The 13,412-nt window shown below is 38.0% G+C and overlaps 1 protein-coding gene across 1 annotated transcript in view; it reads left to right on the plus strand.

The window, feature by feature from the left end:
• The window catches only part of NEDD4 (NEDD4 E3 ubiquitin protein ligase), a 165,593-nt gene that overhangs the window by 17,243 nt on the left and 134,938 nt on the right, over positions 1–13,412 (plus strand). The window contains exon 2 of the mRNA XM_003266957.4: positions 8,296–8,369. Coding sequence (XP_003267005.1) covers positions 8,296–8,369 — 74 coding nt within the window. The remainder of the gene's footprint in view (positions 1–8,295; positions 8,370–13,412) is intronic.

The following is a 13,412-nucleotide window of genomic DNA, read 5'->3' on the forward strand; positions in this document are numbered from 1 at the left end:
TCCAGATCATAGAGGAAAGGCTTTCAGTTTCTCCCCATCTACCATGGCACTAGCTGTGGGTCTGTCATATATGGCTTTTATTGTGTTGAGCTATGTTCCATCTATAGTCAGGTTTTTGAGGTTTTTTTAATCATGAAGAGGTGTTGAAATTTATCAAATGCTTTTTCAGCATCAGTTGAAATGATCATATGAGTTTTGTCCTCCATTCTGTTGATATGATGTTTCACTTTCATTTGTGTATGTTGAACCATCCTTTCATCCCTGATATGAATCCCACTTGGTCACGATGAATGATTTTTTTTTCAATGTGTTGTCAAATTTGGTTTGCTAGTATTTTATTACGGATTTTTGCATCAATGTTTATCAGAGATATTGGCCTGTAGTTTTCTTTTTTCAATGGATCTTTGTCTGGTTTGGTATCAGAGTAATATTGGCCTTATAGAATGAGTATGGCAAGTATTCCCTCCTCCTCTATTTTTTGAAATAGTTTGAGTAGGATTGGTATTAATTCTTCTTTAAATATTTGGTAGAATTTGGCAGTGAAGCCATCAGGTCCTAGGCTTCTTTTTGCTGGGGGACTTTACTACAGCTTCAACCTCGTTATTTGTTACTGGTCTTTTTATGTTTTGGATTTCTTCATGGTTCAGTCTTGGAAGGTTGCATGTGTATAGGAATTTATCCATTTCCTTTAGGTTTTACAATTTATTGGCATATAGTTGTTCGCAGTAGTCTCTAATGATCCTTTGAATTTCTGTGGTATCAGTTGTAATGTCTCCTTTTTCATCTGTGATTTTATTTATTTGGGCCTTCTCTCCTTAGTCTAGTTAAAGTTTTGTCTATTTTATCTTTTCAAAACACCAACATTTCATTTTGTTGATTCTTTGTATTATATTCTTTGTTTCAATTTCATTTATTTCTGCTCTGATCTTTATTATTTCTTCTAATTTTGGAGTTGGTTTGCTCTTGCTTTTCTAGTTCTTTAAGATGCATATCTAGGTTGTTTTTTTGTTTTGAAGTTTTTCTACTTTTTCATGTAGGTACTTATAGCTATAAGCTTCTCTTTTAGTACTGCTTTTGCTCTATTCCATAGGTTTGCTATGTTGGGTTTCCATTATTATTTGTTTCAAGAAATTATTTAATATCCTTCTTAATTTTTTCATTGATCTGCCAATCATTCAGGAGCATACTGTTTAATTTCCATTTGTTTGTATTATTTCCAAGTTCCGCTTATTATTGATTTCTAGTTTTATTCCATTGTAGTCAGAGAAGACACTTTTAAGATTTTAATTTTTTTAATTTTTTTCTTTTTCAAGACAGGGCTACTCTGTTGACCAGGCTGGACTGCAGTGGCACAGTCATGGCTCCCTGCAGCCCCAACTCTTGGGCTCAAGTGATCCTCCCACCTCAGCCTTCTGACGAGCTGGGAGTACCACTCTGCCTGTTTTTTTGTTGTTGTTTTTTTGTTTGTTTTTAAGAGATAGGGTCTGACTATGTTGCCCAGGCTGGTTTCAAACTCCTGGGCCCAAGAAGTCCTCCCATCTTGGCATCCCAAAGTGTTGGTATTAACAGGCATGAACCCTTGTGCCTAGCTGAATTTTTAAAGACTTCTTTTGTGGCTAACATATGGTTTATCCTTGAGAATGATCCATATGCCAAGGAGAAGAATATGTATTATGCAGCCATTGGATGAAATGTTCTGTAAATATCTATTAGGTCCATTTGGTTTACAGTGCAGATTAAGTCCAACATTTCTTTGTTGATTTTCTGTCTGAATGATCTAGCCAGTGCCGAAAGTGGGATGTTGAAATTTCCAACTATTACTATATTGAAGTCTAGCTCACTCTTTGACTTTAACAATATTTGCTTTATATAACTGGGTATTTCAGTGTTGGATGCATATGTATTTACAACTGTTGTATCATCTTGCTGAAATGATCCCTTTATGATTGTGTAATAACCTTTTTTGTCTCTTTTTTTAGTTTTTGTATTGAAATCCGTTTGATCTGATATAGCTATTCCTGCTCTTTTTGGTTTTCATTGGCATGGAATATTTTCTCTGTCCCTTTATTTTCAGTCTATGTGTGTCTTTATAGGTGAAGTGTGTTTCTTGTATGCAACAGATTGTTGGGTACTGTTTTGTTAATCCATCAACCACTCTATGTCTTTTGATTGGAGAGTTTAGTTCACTTACATTCATTGTTATTATTGATAAGTAAGGACTTCTGTCATTTTTAATTTGTTTTCTGGTTGTTTTGTGGTCCTTTTTGTGAAAGTGTTTTCTTTAGTGGTAGGCTTTAATTTCTTGGTTTATCTGTTGTATTTGTCTATTGTAGATTTTTTAACTTGATGTTACATGAGGGTTGCAATTAACATCTTACAATGCATTATTTTAAACTGATGACAATTTAACTCTGCAAAAACAAACAGGAAAAGAGAAAACTAATAAAAACTCTACACTTTATCCTCCTTGCTTTTTAACTTTTTATTGTTTCTATTTGTGTCTTATTATATTGTCTATGTCTTTAGAAATTGTTGTAGTTATTATGTTTGATAGGTTCATCTTTTAGTCTTTCTGCTCAAGAGATGAGTAGTTTACACACCACAATTACAGTGATATAATATTCTGTATTTGTCTGTGTACTTACTGTTACCTGTGAATTTTGTACCTTCAGATGATTTCTTATCGCTTATTAATATCCTTTTCTTTTAGACCGTGGGACACCCTTTAGCATTTCTTGAAGGCTAGGTCTGATGTTGATTAAATCCCTCAGCTTTTGTTTGTCCAGGAAAGTCTTTATTTCTCCTTTATGTTTGAAGGGTATTTTCACTGGATATACTATTCTACAATAAACATTTTTTCCTTCAGTGCTTTAAATAAATCATGCCACTGTCTCCTGCCTATTAGGTGTCCACTCAGCAACCTGCTGCCAGATGTACTGGAGCTCCTTTGTTTTTTGTTTTGTTTTGTTTTTAATTTTCTCTTGCTGCTTCTAAGATCCATTCTTTATCTCTGGCCTTTGGGAGTTTGGTTACTAAATGTCTTAAGGTAGTCTTCTTTGGGTTAAATCTGCTTGATATTCTATAACCTTCCTGTGCCTGAATATTGATATCTTTCTCTAGGCTTAGAAAGTTCTCTGCTGTTGTTTCTCTGAATAAACTTTCTACCTCAATCTCTCTTGCTACCTCCTCTTTAAAGCTAATAAGTCTTTTTTTTTTTTTTTTTTTTGAGACGGAGTCTCACTGTGTTGCCCAGGCTGGAGTGCAGTGGCGCAATCTCTGCTGACTGTAGCCTCTGCCTCCCAGATTCAAGCATTTCTCTTGCCTCAGCCTCCTGAGTAGCTGGGATTACAGGTACATGCTGCCACGCCTGGCTAATTTTTGTATTTTTAGTGGAGGCGGGGTTTAACCATGTTGGACAGACTAGTCTCGAACTCCTGACCTCAAGGGATCCACTCGCCTCGGCCTCCCAAAGTGCTGGGATTACAGGCATGAGCCACCATGCCCGGCCCAATAACTCTTAACTTTGCCCTTTTGAGGCTATTTTCTAGATCCTGTAGGCATGCTTTGTTACTTTTATTCTTTTTTTATTTTTACTCCTCTGACAGTATATTTTCAAATAACCTGTCTTCAGGCTCGCTAATTCTTTCTTCTGCGTGATCAATTCTGCCTTTGAGAGATTCTAATGCATTCTTCAGTTTGCCAATTAATTTTTTCAACTCCAGAATTCTGCTTGATTCTTTATAAGAATCAAAGAGGTTTTTAATCTCTTGGTTAAATTTATTTGATAGGATCCTGAGATCCTTCTTTGTGTTTTCTTGTATTTCATTGTGCTTCCTCAAAACAGCTATTTGATTTGTCTGAGAGTTCACATATCTCTGTCCCTCTGGAATTGGTCACTGGTGCCCTATTTAGCTTGTTTGGTGAGATCATGTTGTCCTGGATGATGTTGATGCTTGTGGATGTTCACTAATGTCTGAACATTAAAGAGTTAGGTATTTATTCTAATCTTCACAGTCTGGACTGGTTTGTACCCATCCTTCTTAAGAAGGCTTTCCAAGTATTCAGAGGGAATCTTAAGTCTTCGGTCACTGAAGCCATATGTGAGCATATTAGGGGGTACCCCAAGGCCAGTAATGATGTGACTCTTGTAGTCTCATGGAGGCACCAACTTGCTGGTCTTGGGTAAGATCTGGGAGAATTCCCTGGATTACCAGGCAGAGACTCTTGTTCTCTTCTCTTATTTTCCCCCAACCAATTAGAGTCTCTCCCTCTCTCTCTATCTCTTTCTCTGTTCTGAGCTGCCTGGAGTTGGCAGAAGGGTGACACAATCCTGTGGCCACCATCACTGGGACTGTGTTGGGACACACCTGAAGCCAACACAGTACCAGATTTTGCCTAAGGCTTGTGGTGACTATTTCCTGGCTACCGCTTGTGTTTATTTAAGACCCAGTGGCTCTTCAGTCAGCAGGAGATGAATTTTCCAGGACTGGGTCTTTCTCTTCAGTGCAGTAGGTTCCCTTCTGGCCCATGGTGGGTCTGGAAATGCTGTCCAGGAGTTGGGGTGTGGGATTAGGGACTTTAGGAATCTGCTTGGTGCTTTATTTCACTGGGGCTGTCATGGTACCCAGGTTACAAGACAAAGTCCTTTTTATTCTTTCCCTTTGATTTTCTCAAGCAGACAGAGTCTCTGCCCATGGCCACCACTGCCCCAGACCTGTGGCTACTATAGTCTGGCTACTGCTGATATTTATTAAGGGCCCAAGGTCTCTTTAATCAGTAGATGGTGAGTCCTGCCAGGCCTGGGTCTCTCCCTTTAGGGCAGTGGGTTTCCTTCTGGCCCAGAGTGGGTCTAGAAATGCCCTCTCGGAGCTAAGGCCAGGAAATCAGTGATTTTAGGAGTCTGATTGGTGCTTTATTTTTACTGTGACTGAGCTGGTACCCAAGTTGCAGACAATTTTGTTTTACTTTTCCCTCTCCTTTCCTTAAGCAGGAGTCTCCCTGTGGCCGCCACAGCTGGGAATGTGTTGGATCACACCTGAAGTCAGCATAATACTGAGTCTTGCCCAAGGCCTGTGGCAGCTGCTGCTTGGCTACCCCTGATGTTTATTCAAGGCCCGAGAGCTCTTTAGTCAGCAGGTAGTGAAATCTGGCAGGACTGGGTCCTTTCCTTCAGGGTGGCGGGTTCCCCTGTGGCCCAGGATGGGTCTAGAAATGTCTGGGAGTTATGACCTAGAATGGGGGCTTCAGGACTCTGGTTGCTGCTTTATTTTATTGTGGCTGTGCTGGTATCCAAACTGGAGAACATAGTCTCCTCTACTCTTACCTCTCCTCCTGGAGCTATGAACTGTGCTGTCTGAAGTTGGAGGAGGGGTGACACAAGCACACCCTTGGCCGCCCCGTCTGGTGTCTCACTGGTTCATGTGCATCCCAAATCTGGCTCCAGGCCCAGCACAGTACCAGGACTTGCTCAGGGACTGCAGTCCTCATGGTCTAGACTGCCTTTTAAGTTTATTTGGAATCTCGGAGTGCTTTAGCCTACAGGGGCAAGGCTTGCCCAAACTTAGCCTTAAACTGCTGGGATGGACGATTCCCTTCTGGCTGAGGCTGGTCTAAATACTCCCTCCGTGGGTGCCAGCTGACTTCTGCCCTGTGTTGCCTTCCACTGCGACAGGGCAGCACTGAGTTCCAATGCAAAGTCCCACAATCACTTTGCCTTTCCTCCCGCAAAGGCATAGATTCTCTCTCAGCCACCACACTGCACTGCCAGGGCATGTGGGAGGGGTGGTGTGGGCAATTCAAGACTGTCTTTCCTACCCTCTTCAGTGCCTCTTTCCTTGATACGATGTTAAAACTAGGTACTATGATCAGTCACCTGATTTTTGGTTCTTATGTAGGTGCTTTCTTGTTAGAATTATTGTTTAATTTGATGTTCCTTGGTGGGGACTCTCACTGGAGGGTTCTAATGAGCCATCTTGCTCCGCCTCCTCCTCCATATTGGTTGATCTTAAAAAATGCTCCTGTAAATACTGTTGTACTTAAGTCCTTGTGTACATAGATGTACATTTATCTAGGGAAACATCTAAAAATACAGTTCCTGGGTTTTTGTTTTAGAACTTTAGTAAGCGTGTCAAACATCTCTTTAGAATGATCCATCAATTCACACTCCCACCAACAGTGCATTAGAGCTCTTTCTGCTGACCGGTGAGATTATCTTTTCATGTATTTCTTAGCCATTCTATATGGTATCTTGTACTAGGTTAATTATATTTTACATATTGATGTTTAGGAGTTATTCACATATTCTGGATAATTATCATTTGTCTTGATGTATATTTTAGATACTTCTGTAGATATTTTAAATACATCTACAGGAAGAAGTATCTAAAATATCCCCTTTTTTTTTCATTTTGCACATGATATTTTTTCTCATACTAAAGGTATATAATTGTATTATTGTGGAATTTAATAATTTTTGCGATTAGGGTTGTATTTTTTAAATCTTTCCAAATGCTATAGAACTATTCTAAAATTTTAAATGAACTTTAAAAAAAATTTTCTTTTCACTTTTAGACTTTATCTGGAATTCGGTTTTATATTTTAGTATAAGATAGTGATTGAATGTTGTTTACTTCTTTACTCATTTTTACTCCTCTCTATGAATTTTGGAATTATTTGTAAAGATCCATGAAAAAATTTGAAGGGAGAGTGGGAATAGTATTAAATTTATAGATTACTTTGGAGAAAAAAGATAATATTAAATATTTTCACACATAAACATAGTGGATTTCTCCATTTATTGAAGGCTTCTTTACATTCTTCAATATTTTATAAATTTTTAAAAATAAGGTCTTGCTCTGTCACCCAGGCTGGAGTGCAGTGGTGTTCATAGCTCACTGTTACCTCAAATTCAGGCAATCCTCCTGCCTCAGCCTCTCTAGTAGCTGGGATTACAGACACGAGTTATCATGCCTGGCTTATTTTTTGGACGGATGGGGTCTTGTTATATTGCCTAGGCTGGTCTTGAACTCCTGGGCTCAAGCAATTCTCTCACGTTGGCCTCCCAAAGTGCTGTGATTATAGGTGTGTGCCAGCATAACCGGCAATATTTTATAATGTTATCTATGAAGGTTTTTTATGTTTCTTATTAATTTTATTTCTGTTCTAATAGTTTTGTAACTTGTGAATTTTTTAAAAAATATGCATAATGTTTTATATTTTCTTACCTTTTTATTTTGAACAATTTCAAACCTACAGAACAGTTAAAAGAGTAATATAAGTAGTACAGTATACACCTGTATACCCAAGAACTAGATCCACAAATTGGTAACATTTTGCTTATTCCCCTCTATTTGCGTACACACACACACACACACACACACACACACACACACACACACACAGCATAGTTATGTTCAATTTTTTATTTGGTAAGTTATTTGAAAATAAGTTGCAAGCTTTATGATACTTTATCCCTAAGCACTTCAGTATGTATCTCTTAAATCTAAGACACTCTTTATAAAACCTCCATGCCATCATATCAAAGATATTTAATATTTGATACATTACAATATCCACACATTATTATATACTCTGTTGTCTGTTGAATGGGATTTAAAAAATAACTTTTTCTAAGTAGTTATTACAAATGATCATGGGCTGGGTGCAGTGTCTCACACCTGTAATCTCAACATTTCAGGAGGCTGAGGCAGGCAGATCACCTGAGGTCAGGAGTTCGAGACCAGCCCAGCCAACAATGAAACCCTGTCTCTACTAAAAATAGAAAAATTATCTGGGCATGGTGGCGCATGCCTGTAATCTCCGCTACTCAGAAGGTTGAGGCATGAGAATCGCTTGAACCCGGGAGGCAGAGGTTGCAGTGAGCCAGGATCACACCACTGCACTCCAGCCTGGGCAACAGAGTGTGACTCTGTCTCAAAAACAAAAAACAAAAAACAAATGGTTATGAACTTTCAATTTTGTGTACGTATATAGCAATAATTGGAAATTCATATTAGTTGCAATACTTTGGCTTTAGATTTTCTTGAGCGCAGTGATAAATTCTTATTCAGTGTAATAAGTTGACTCAAGTTTTTGCTTATCTTTGTAAATAATCAGGTCATCTACAAATAACTTTCTTCTTTTCCTGTGTAACTTTTAATAAAATTAATTATTGAAAAAGATTCTTCAATTAATTTTAATATCCTAATTACTTTATTTGATATATATTTTTTAAAAGATTGTGTCTTAGTTAACTTATAAGTACATGAAAATGAAATCTAAATTTTTGTATTTTAGGAAAATTCACGAATTGTGAGAGTAAAAGTTATAGCCGGAATAGGCCTTGCCAAGAAGGATATATTGGGAGCTAGGTAAGTATATCAATTTGGATTATAATTTTAAAACTTTGCATTTGTTAATTAGTTTTTACAAATTTTGGTTAAATTAAAAATCAAATAGTATTAGTAAATTGTTGTGGAAAGTATAATAATAATATTACCAGTTGATGGTTTACTAAATCTCTTGGTATCTGAATTACTAAATTTGTGAAATTAGGCAGAAGTACAAATGATAGCAATAGTCACAAGATACATTATTGAGCTCTGCTTCTGGAAATTTGCAAAATTATAACAGACTAATCCTTTAGCAGATAACAACCATAAACTCTGGACTTAATACAAAAAGCAGCAACCTGAAGGCAGTGGAGAGTGAACACAGCAGGCAGATTCTGGCGGGGAGTTCATGTTTGGAAGAAGGGAATTGTACTGAGTGAGTTCCCGATATTATGAATTGGTCTGAGGGCAAGTAGAATCAGAACCTGGAAAAACTGTAGTCTTCATGGCCTGGGAAAATAGCAGAATCCAAACTTTGGTTCAATTAAAAATCAAATAGGGCCAGGCATGGTGGCTCACGCCTGTAATCTTAGCACTTTGGGAGGCCGAGGCAGGCGGATCAGTCAAGGGTCAGGAGTTTGAGACCAGCCTGACCAACATGGTTAAACCCTGTCTCTACTAAAAATACAAAAATCATCCAGGAATCGCTTGAACCCAGGAGGTGGAGGTTGCAGTGAGCCAAGATTGTGCCATTGCACTCCAGTCTGGGCAACAGAGTGAGCCTCTGTCTCAAAAACAAAAATACATACAAACATGCATACATATTCATACATACATACATACCAAATAGTATTAGTAAGTTGTTGTGGAAAGTAGAATAATATTTCCAATTGTTGATTTACTGAATCTCTGAATCTGAAGAAAACATAGCAATGGTAAGGATTCTGGAAGGGAGAGAGCTGAAGAGCTCAGCAACTCAGCTGAAGACAAAAGATCTGAACAGAGATCACAGTCACTGCCTAAGAAACGGGGTTTGGGAGACTGAGGCAGACAGATTGCTTGAGCTCAGGAGTTTGAGACCAGCCTGGGCAATAAGGTGAAACCCTGTCTCTACAAAAAATACAAAAAATCAGCTGGGCATGGTGGCGCATGCCTGTACTCCTGGCTAAATGGGGGACTGAGTCAGGAGGATTGCTTGAGTCTGGGTGGTTGAGGCTGCAGTGAGCCAAGATTGTGCCAGTGCACTCCAGCCTGGGTGACAAAGTGAGACCGTGTCTCAAAAAACAAACAAGCAAAAACAGGATTTGTGGCTCTTGTCCAAACAAGATGATTAATTGCATGATAGTCTTATTCTGTTTAGTGTTGCTATAACAGAATTCCTAAGACTGTGTATTTTGTAAAGAAAAGAGGTTGATTTGGTGAGTGGAAAGTTCAAGACTGGGCCTTTGCATCTAGTGAGGGCCTCAGGCTGCTTCAAGTCATGACAGAAACGGGAAGGGGACCTAGCGTACACAAAGAAATCACATGGCAAGAGTGGAAGCAAGGGGGGAGGTGTGCCAGCCTCTTTTTGACAAATTGAGTGGAACAAATAGAATGAGAACTCACTCACTCCCTAGGGAGGGCATTAATCTATTCAGGAGGGATTTGCTCCCATGACCCTAATACCTCCAACCGAGACCCATCTTTCAATATTCCCACATTGGAAATCAAATTTCAACATGCGGTTTGGAGGATACAAATATCCAACCGTAGAATGATAAGCAGACACACACACACACACACACACACACACACACACACACACACACCAGCAGCAAAATTCAGTCTCCAAAACTTAACATTTATCATATATGTCCAGGATTACTTATCTAAAAAGAACCAGGAAAATGGAAGGCATTTTTAGTAGAGAAAAGAAAATATGCCCACAATAAATTTTAAAAATATGAAATGAAATGGAAACCATAAAAAAATGAAAATTCCAGGAGTGAAAAATACAGCATTTGAAATTAAAATTGTTGGGTAGTTTGTCAGCCAAATGGAGAAGAGGAAAGATTAACTGAACTTAAAGATACATCAGTAGAAATTGTTACCCAGTTGGAAGATGAGAGAGATGAGAGAGACAAAGATTGGAGGAAAAAAAAAACAGAGCCTTGAGGATTTGTTAGGTAATATATAAAAGTCTAACATGAATATCATTATATAATATCTTACAGTCTAACACAGAAAGGGGAGGGAAAAGAAGAAGGCAAAATATTTTTGAAGAAATTTTGGCCAAGTTTTTTTCCAAATTTGATTAAATTTATATAGTATTAAAAAACACCAAGCAGGATAATAAACATTAAGAACACAATGAGGTGCATAATAGTCAAACTGTTGAAAGCCAAGTATAAAGAAAAAAATCTTGACAAAAAGAGAAAAATATGACACTTTATATATGGGGGAACTACAATTCAATTAATTACTGACTTCCTACCCAAAACTATGGAGACCAGGAGAAAATGGAACAATAAAATAACCATCAATCCATAATTTTATATTCAGTGAAAATATCCTTTAAGATATAAGGATATATATATAAGATATAACAACCATATATATATATGTTATATATTTTTATGTTTTTTATATATATGTTATATATATGTTATATATATATATATATATATATATATATATATATATATATAACAGCAACCTTATATATATATAAGATGACAAAATAACATTTTCCAAAAAAAGACAACTAGAGAATTCATCACTGGCAGACCTGCGCTGTAAGATATCTTGAAGAAAGTCCTTTCAGCTGAAGAAAATTGAAACCAGATAGACACTCAGGTCCTGAGAAAGGAATAAAGAGCATCAAAAATAGTAAATATCTGGGAATATACAAACATGTTTTGCTTTTATCATCATACCTTTTTAAAATAAAACATACGCCTGTTGAAATCACAACTTGAAACATTGTTTTGTAGGATTTATAGTTTGTTAATGGAATACGTAAAACAACTATAACATAAAGGATGGAGCAGATATAAGTTATGGACTTATTTGTTAGAATGGTACAATACTAAGTATAAGTTGAATAAAAGATTAATGATGTATATTGTAATATCCAGAGAAACCAATAAAAAATAATGCAAAGAATTATAGATAAAAAACAGTAGAAACTTTAAAATGAAGTTGTTGAAAAACTAAATAAAAAAGCCGGGAACTTTAGCCCAGAGGTTCAAGATCAGCCTGGGCAACGAAGTGGGACCCTGTCACTACAAAAAGTCAAAAAATTAGCCAGGTGTGGTTGTATGCATCTGTGGTCCCAGCTACCAAGGAGGCTGAGGTTGGAGGATTGCTGGAGCCCAGGAGGTCAAGGCTCCAATGAGCCATGATTATGCCACTGCACTCCAGCCTAGGTGACAGAGTGAGACCCTGTCTCAAAAAAAAAAAAAAAAAAAAAGAGTGCCAGAAAAGGAGAAACAAATGATTTAAAAAAGTAACCAAGGCCGGCTGTGGTAGCCCATGCCTATAATCCTAGCACTTAGGGAGGCTGAGGCTGGTGGATCACCTGAGGACAAGAGTTTGAGACCAGCCTGGCCAACATGGTGAAATCCCATCTCTACTAAGACACAAAATTAGCTGGGTGTGGTGGTGCATGTCGGTAATCCCAGCTACTCAGGAGGCTGAGGCAGGAGAATCAATTGAACCCAGGAGGCGGAGGTTGCAGTGAGCTGAGATCACGCCATTGCACTCCAGCCTGGGCAAAAGAGCTACACATCCAAAAAAAAAAAAAAAAAAAAAAAACCAGAAAAGGAGGAACAAATGAACAAAAAAAGTAAAAGAGGCCGGGTGTGGTGGCTCATGCTTGTAATCCCAACACTTTGGGAGGCTAAGGTGGGTAGATCACCTGAGGTCAGGAGTTTGAGAGTAGCCTGGGCAACATGGTGAAACCCTGTCTCTACTAAAAATACAAAAATTAGCTGGGTGTGGTGGCAGGCATCTGTAATCCCAGCTACTCAGGAGGCTGAGGCAGGAGAATTGCTTGAACTTGGGAGATGGAGGTTGCAGTGAGCCAAGATTATGCCACTGCACTTCAGCCTGGGTGACAAGAGTGAAACTCCATCTCAAAAACAAAAAAAAACAACGTAAAGGGCAGGGGCAATGGAAAACAAACAATAAACCTGGTAGACTAAATCCAATCATATCAATAATTACATGGAACATTGATGGATTAAAATAAATATGAGACAGAGGTTGTTAGGATAAATTAAAAAACAAGACCCAACTATATACTGTCTTACGTGATGCACTTAAAATATAAAGACATAGCTAAGTTGAAAGAAAGCGGATGCAAAAAGATATGCCATGCAAACAGTAAGCATAAAAAGACTGAAGTGGATATATTAGTATCTGGTAAAATAGATTTCAACATAAAAATTTTCAAACATTTCATGATGATAAAGAATAAAGTCAGTCAGGAATATATAACAATCATAAATGTGTGTGTGCCTGCTAAAAGAACTTAGAAAAATATGAATCAAAATTTGACGGAATTAAAGGGGAAATATTTAAAACTCCCACCGTCATAGTTGGAGGTATTAACACTTCTCTTTCAGCAGTTGATAAAACAACTAAATAAAAAAATCAAAAACATAAATTTGAACAATATTATGAACAACTTTGACCTAAAGAACACTATTTCTAACAACTTTCTTTTCAAATGTACATTCTTTTCAAGTGTACATGGTACATTCACTAGCATAGACCACACATGGGCTATATTAGTTTATTGCTGCATAATAATATTACCACAAACTGGCCGGGCGCGTTGGCTCACACCTGTAATCCCAGCACTTTGGGAGGCCGAGGCGGGCAGATCACAAGGTCAGGAGATCGAGACCATCCTGGCTAACACCTTGAAACCCATCTCTACTAAAAATACAAAAAATTATCCGGGTGTGGTGGTGGGCACCTGTAGTCCCAGCTACTCAGGAGGCTGAGGCAGGAGAATTGATATGAACCCGGGAGGTGGAGGTTGCAGTGAGCCAAGATGGGACCACTGCACTCCAGCCTGGGTGACAGAGTGAGACT

Source organism: Nomascus leucogenys, chromosome 6 (genome assembly GCF_006542625.1).
Source record: "Nomascus leucogenys isolate Asia chromosome 6, Asia_NLE_v1, whole genome shotgun sequence".
NCBI classification, from domain to species: domain Eukaryota; kingdom Metazoa; phylum Chordata; class Mammalia; order Primates; family Hylobatidae; genus Nomascus; species Nomascus leucogenys.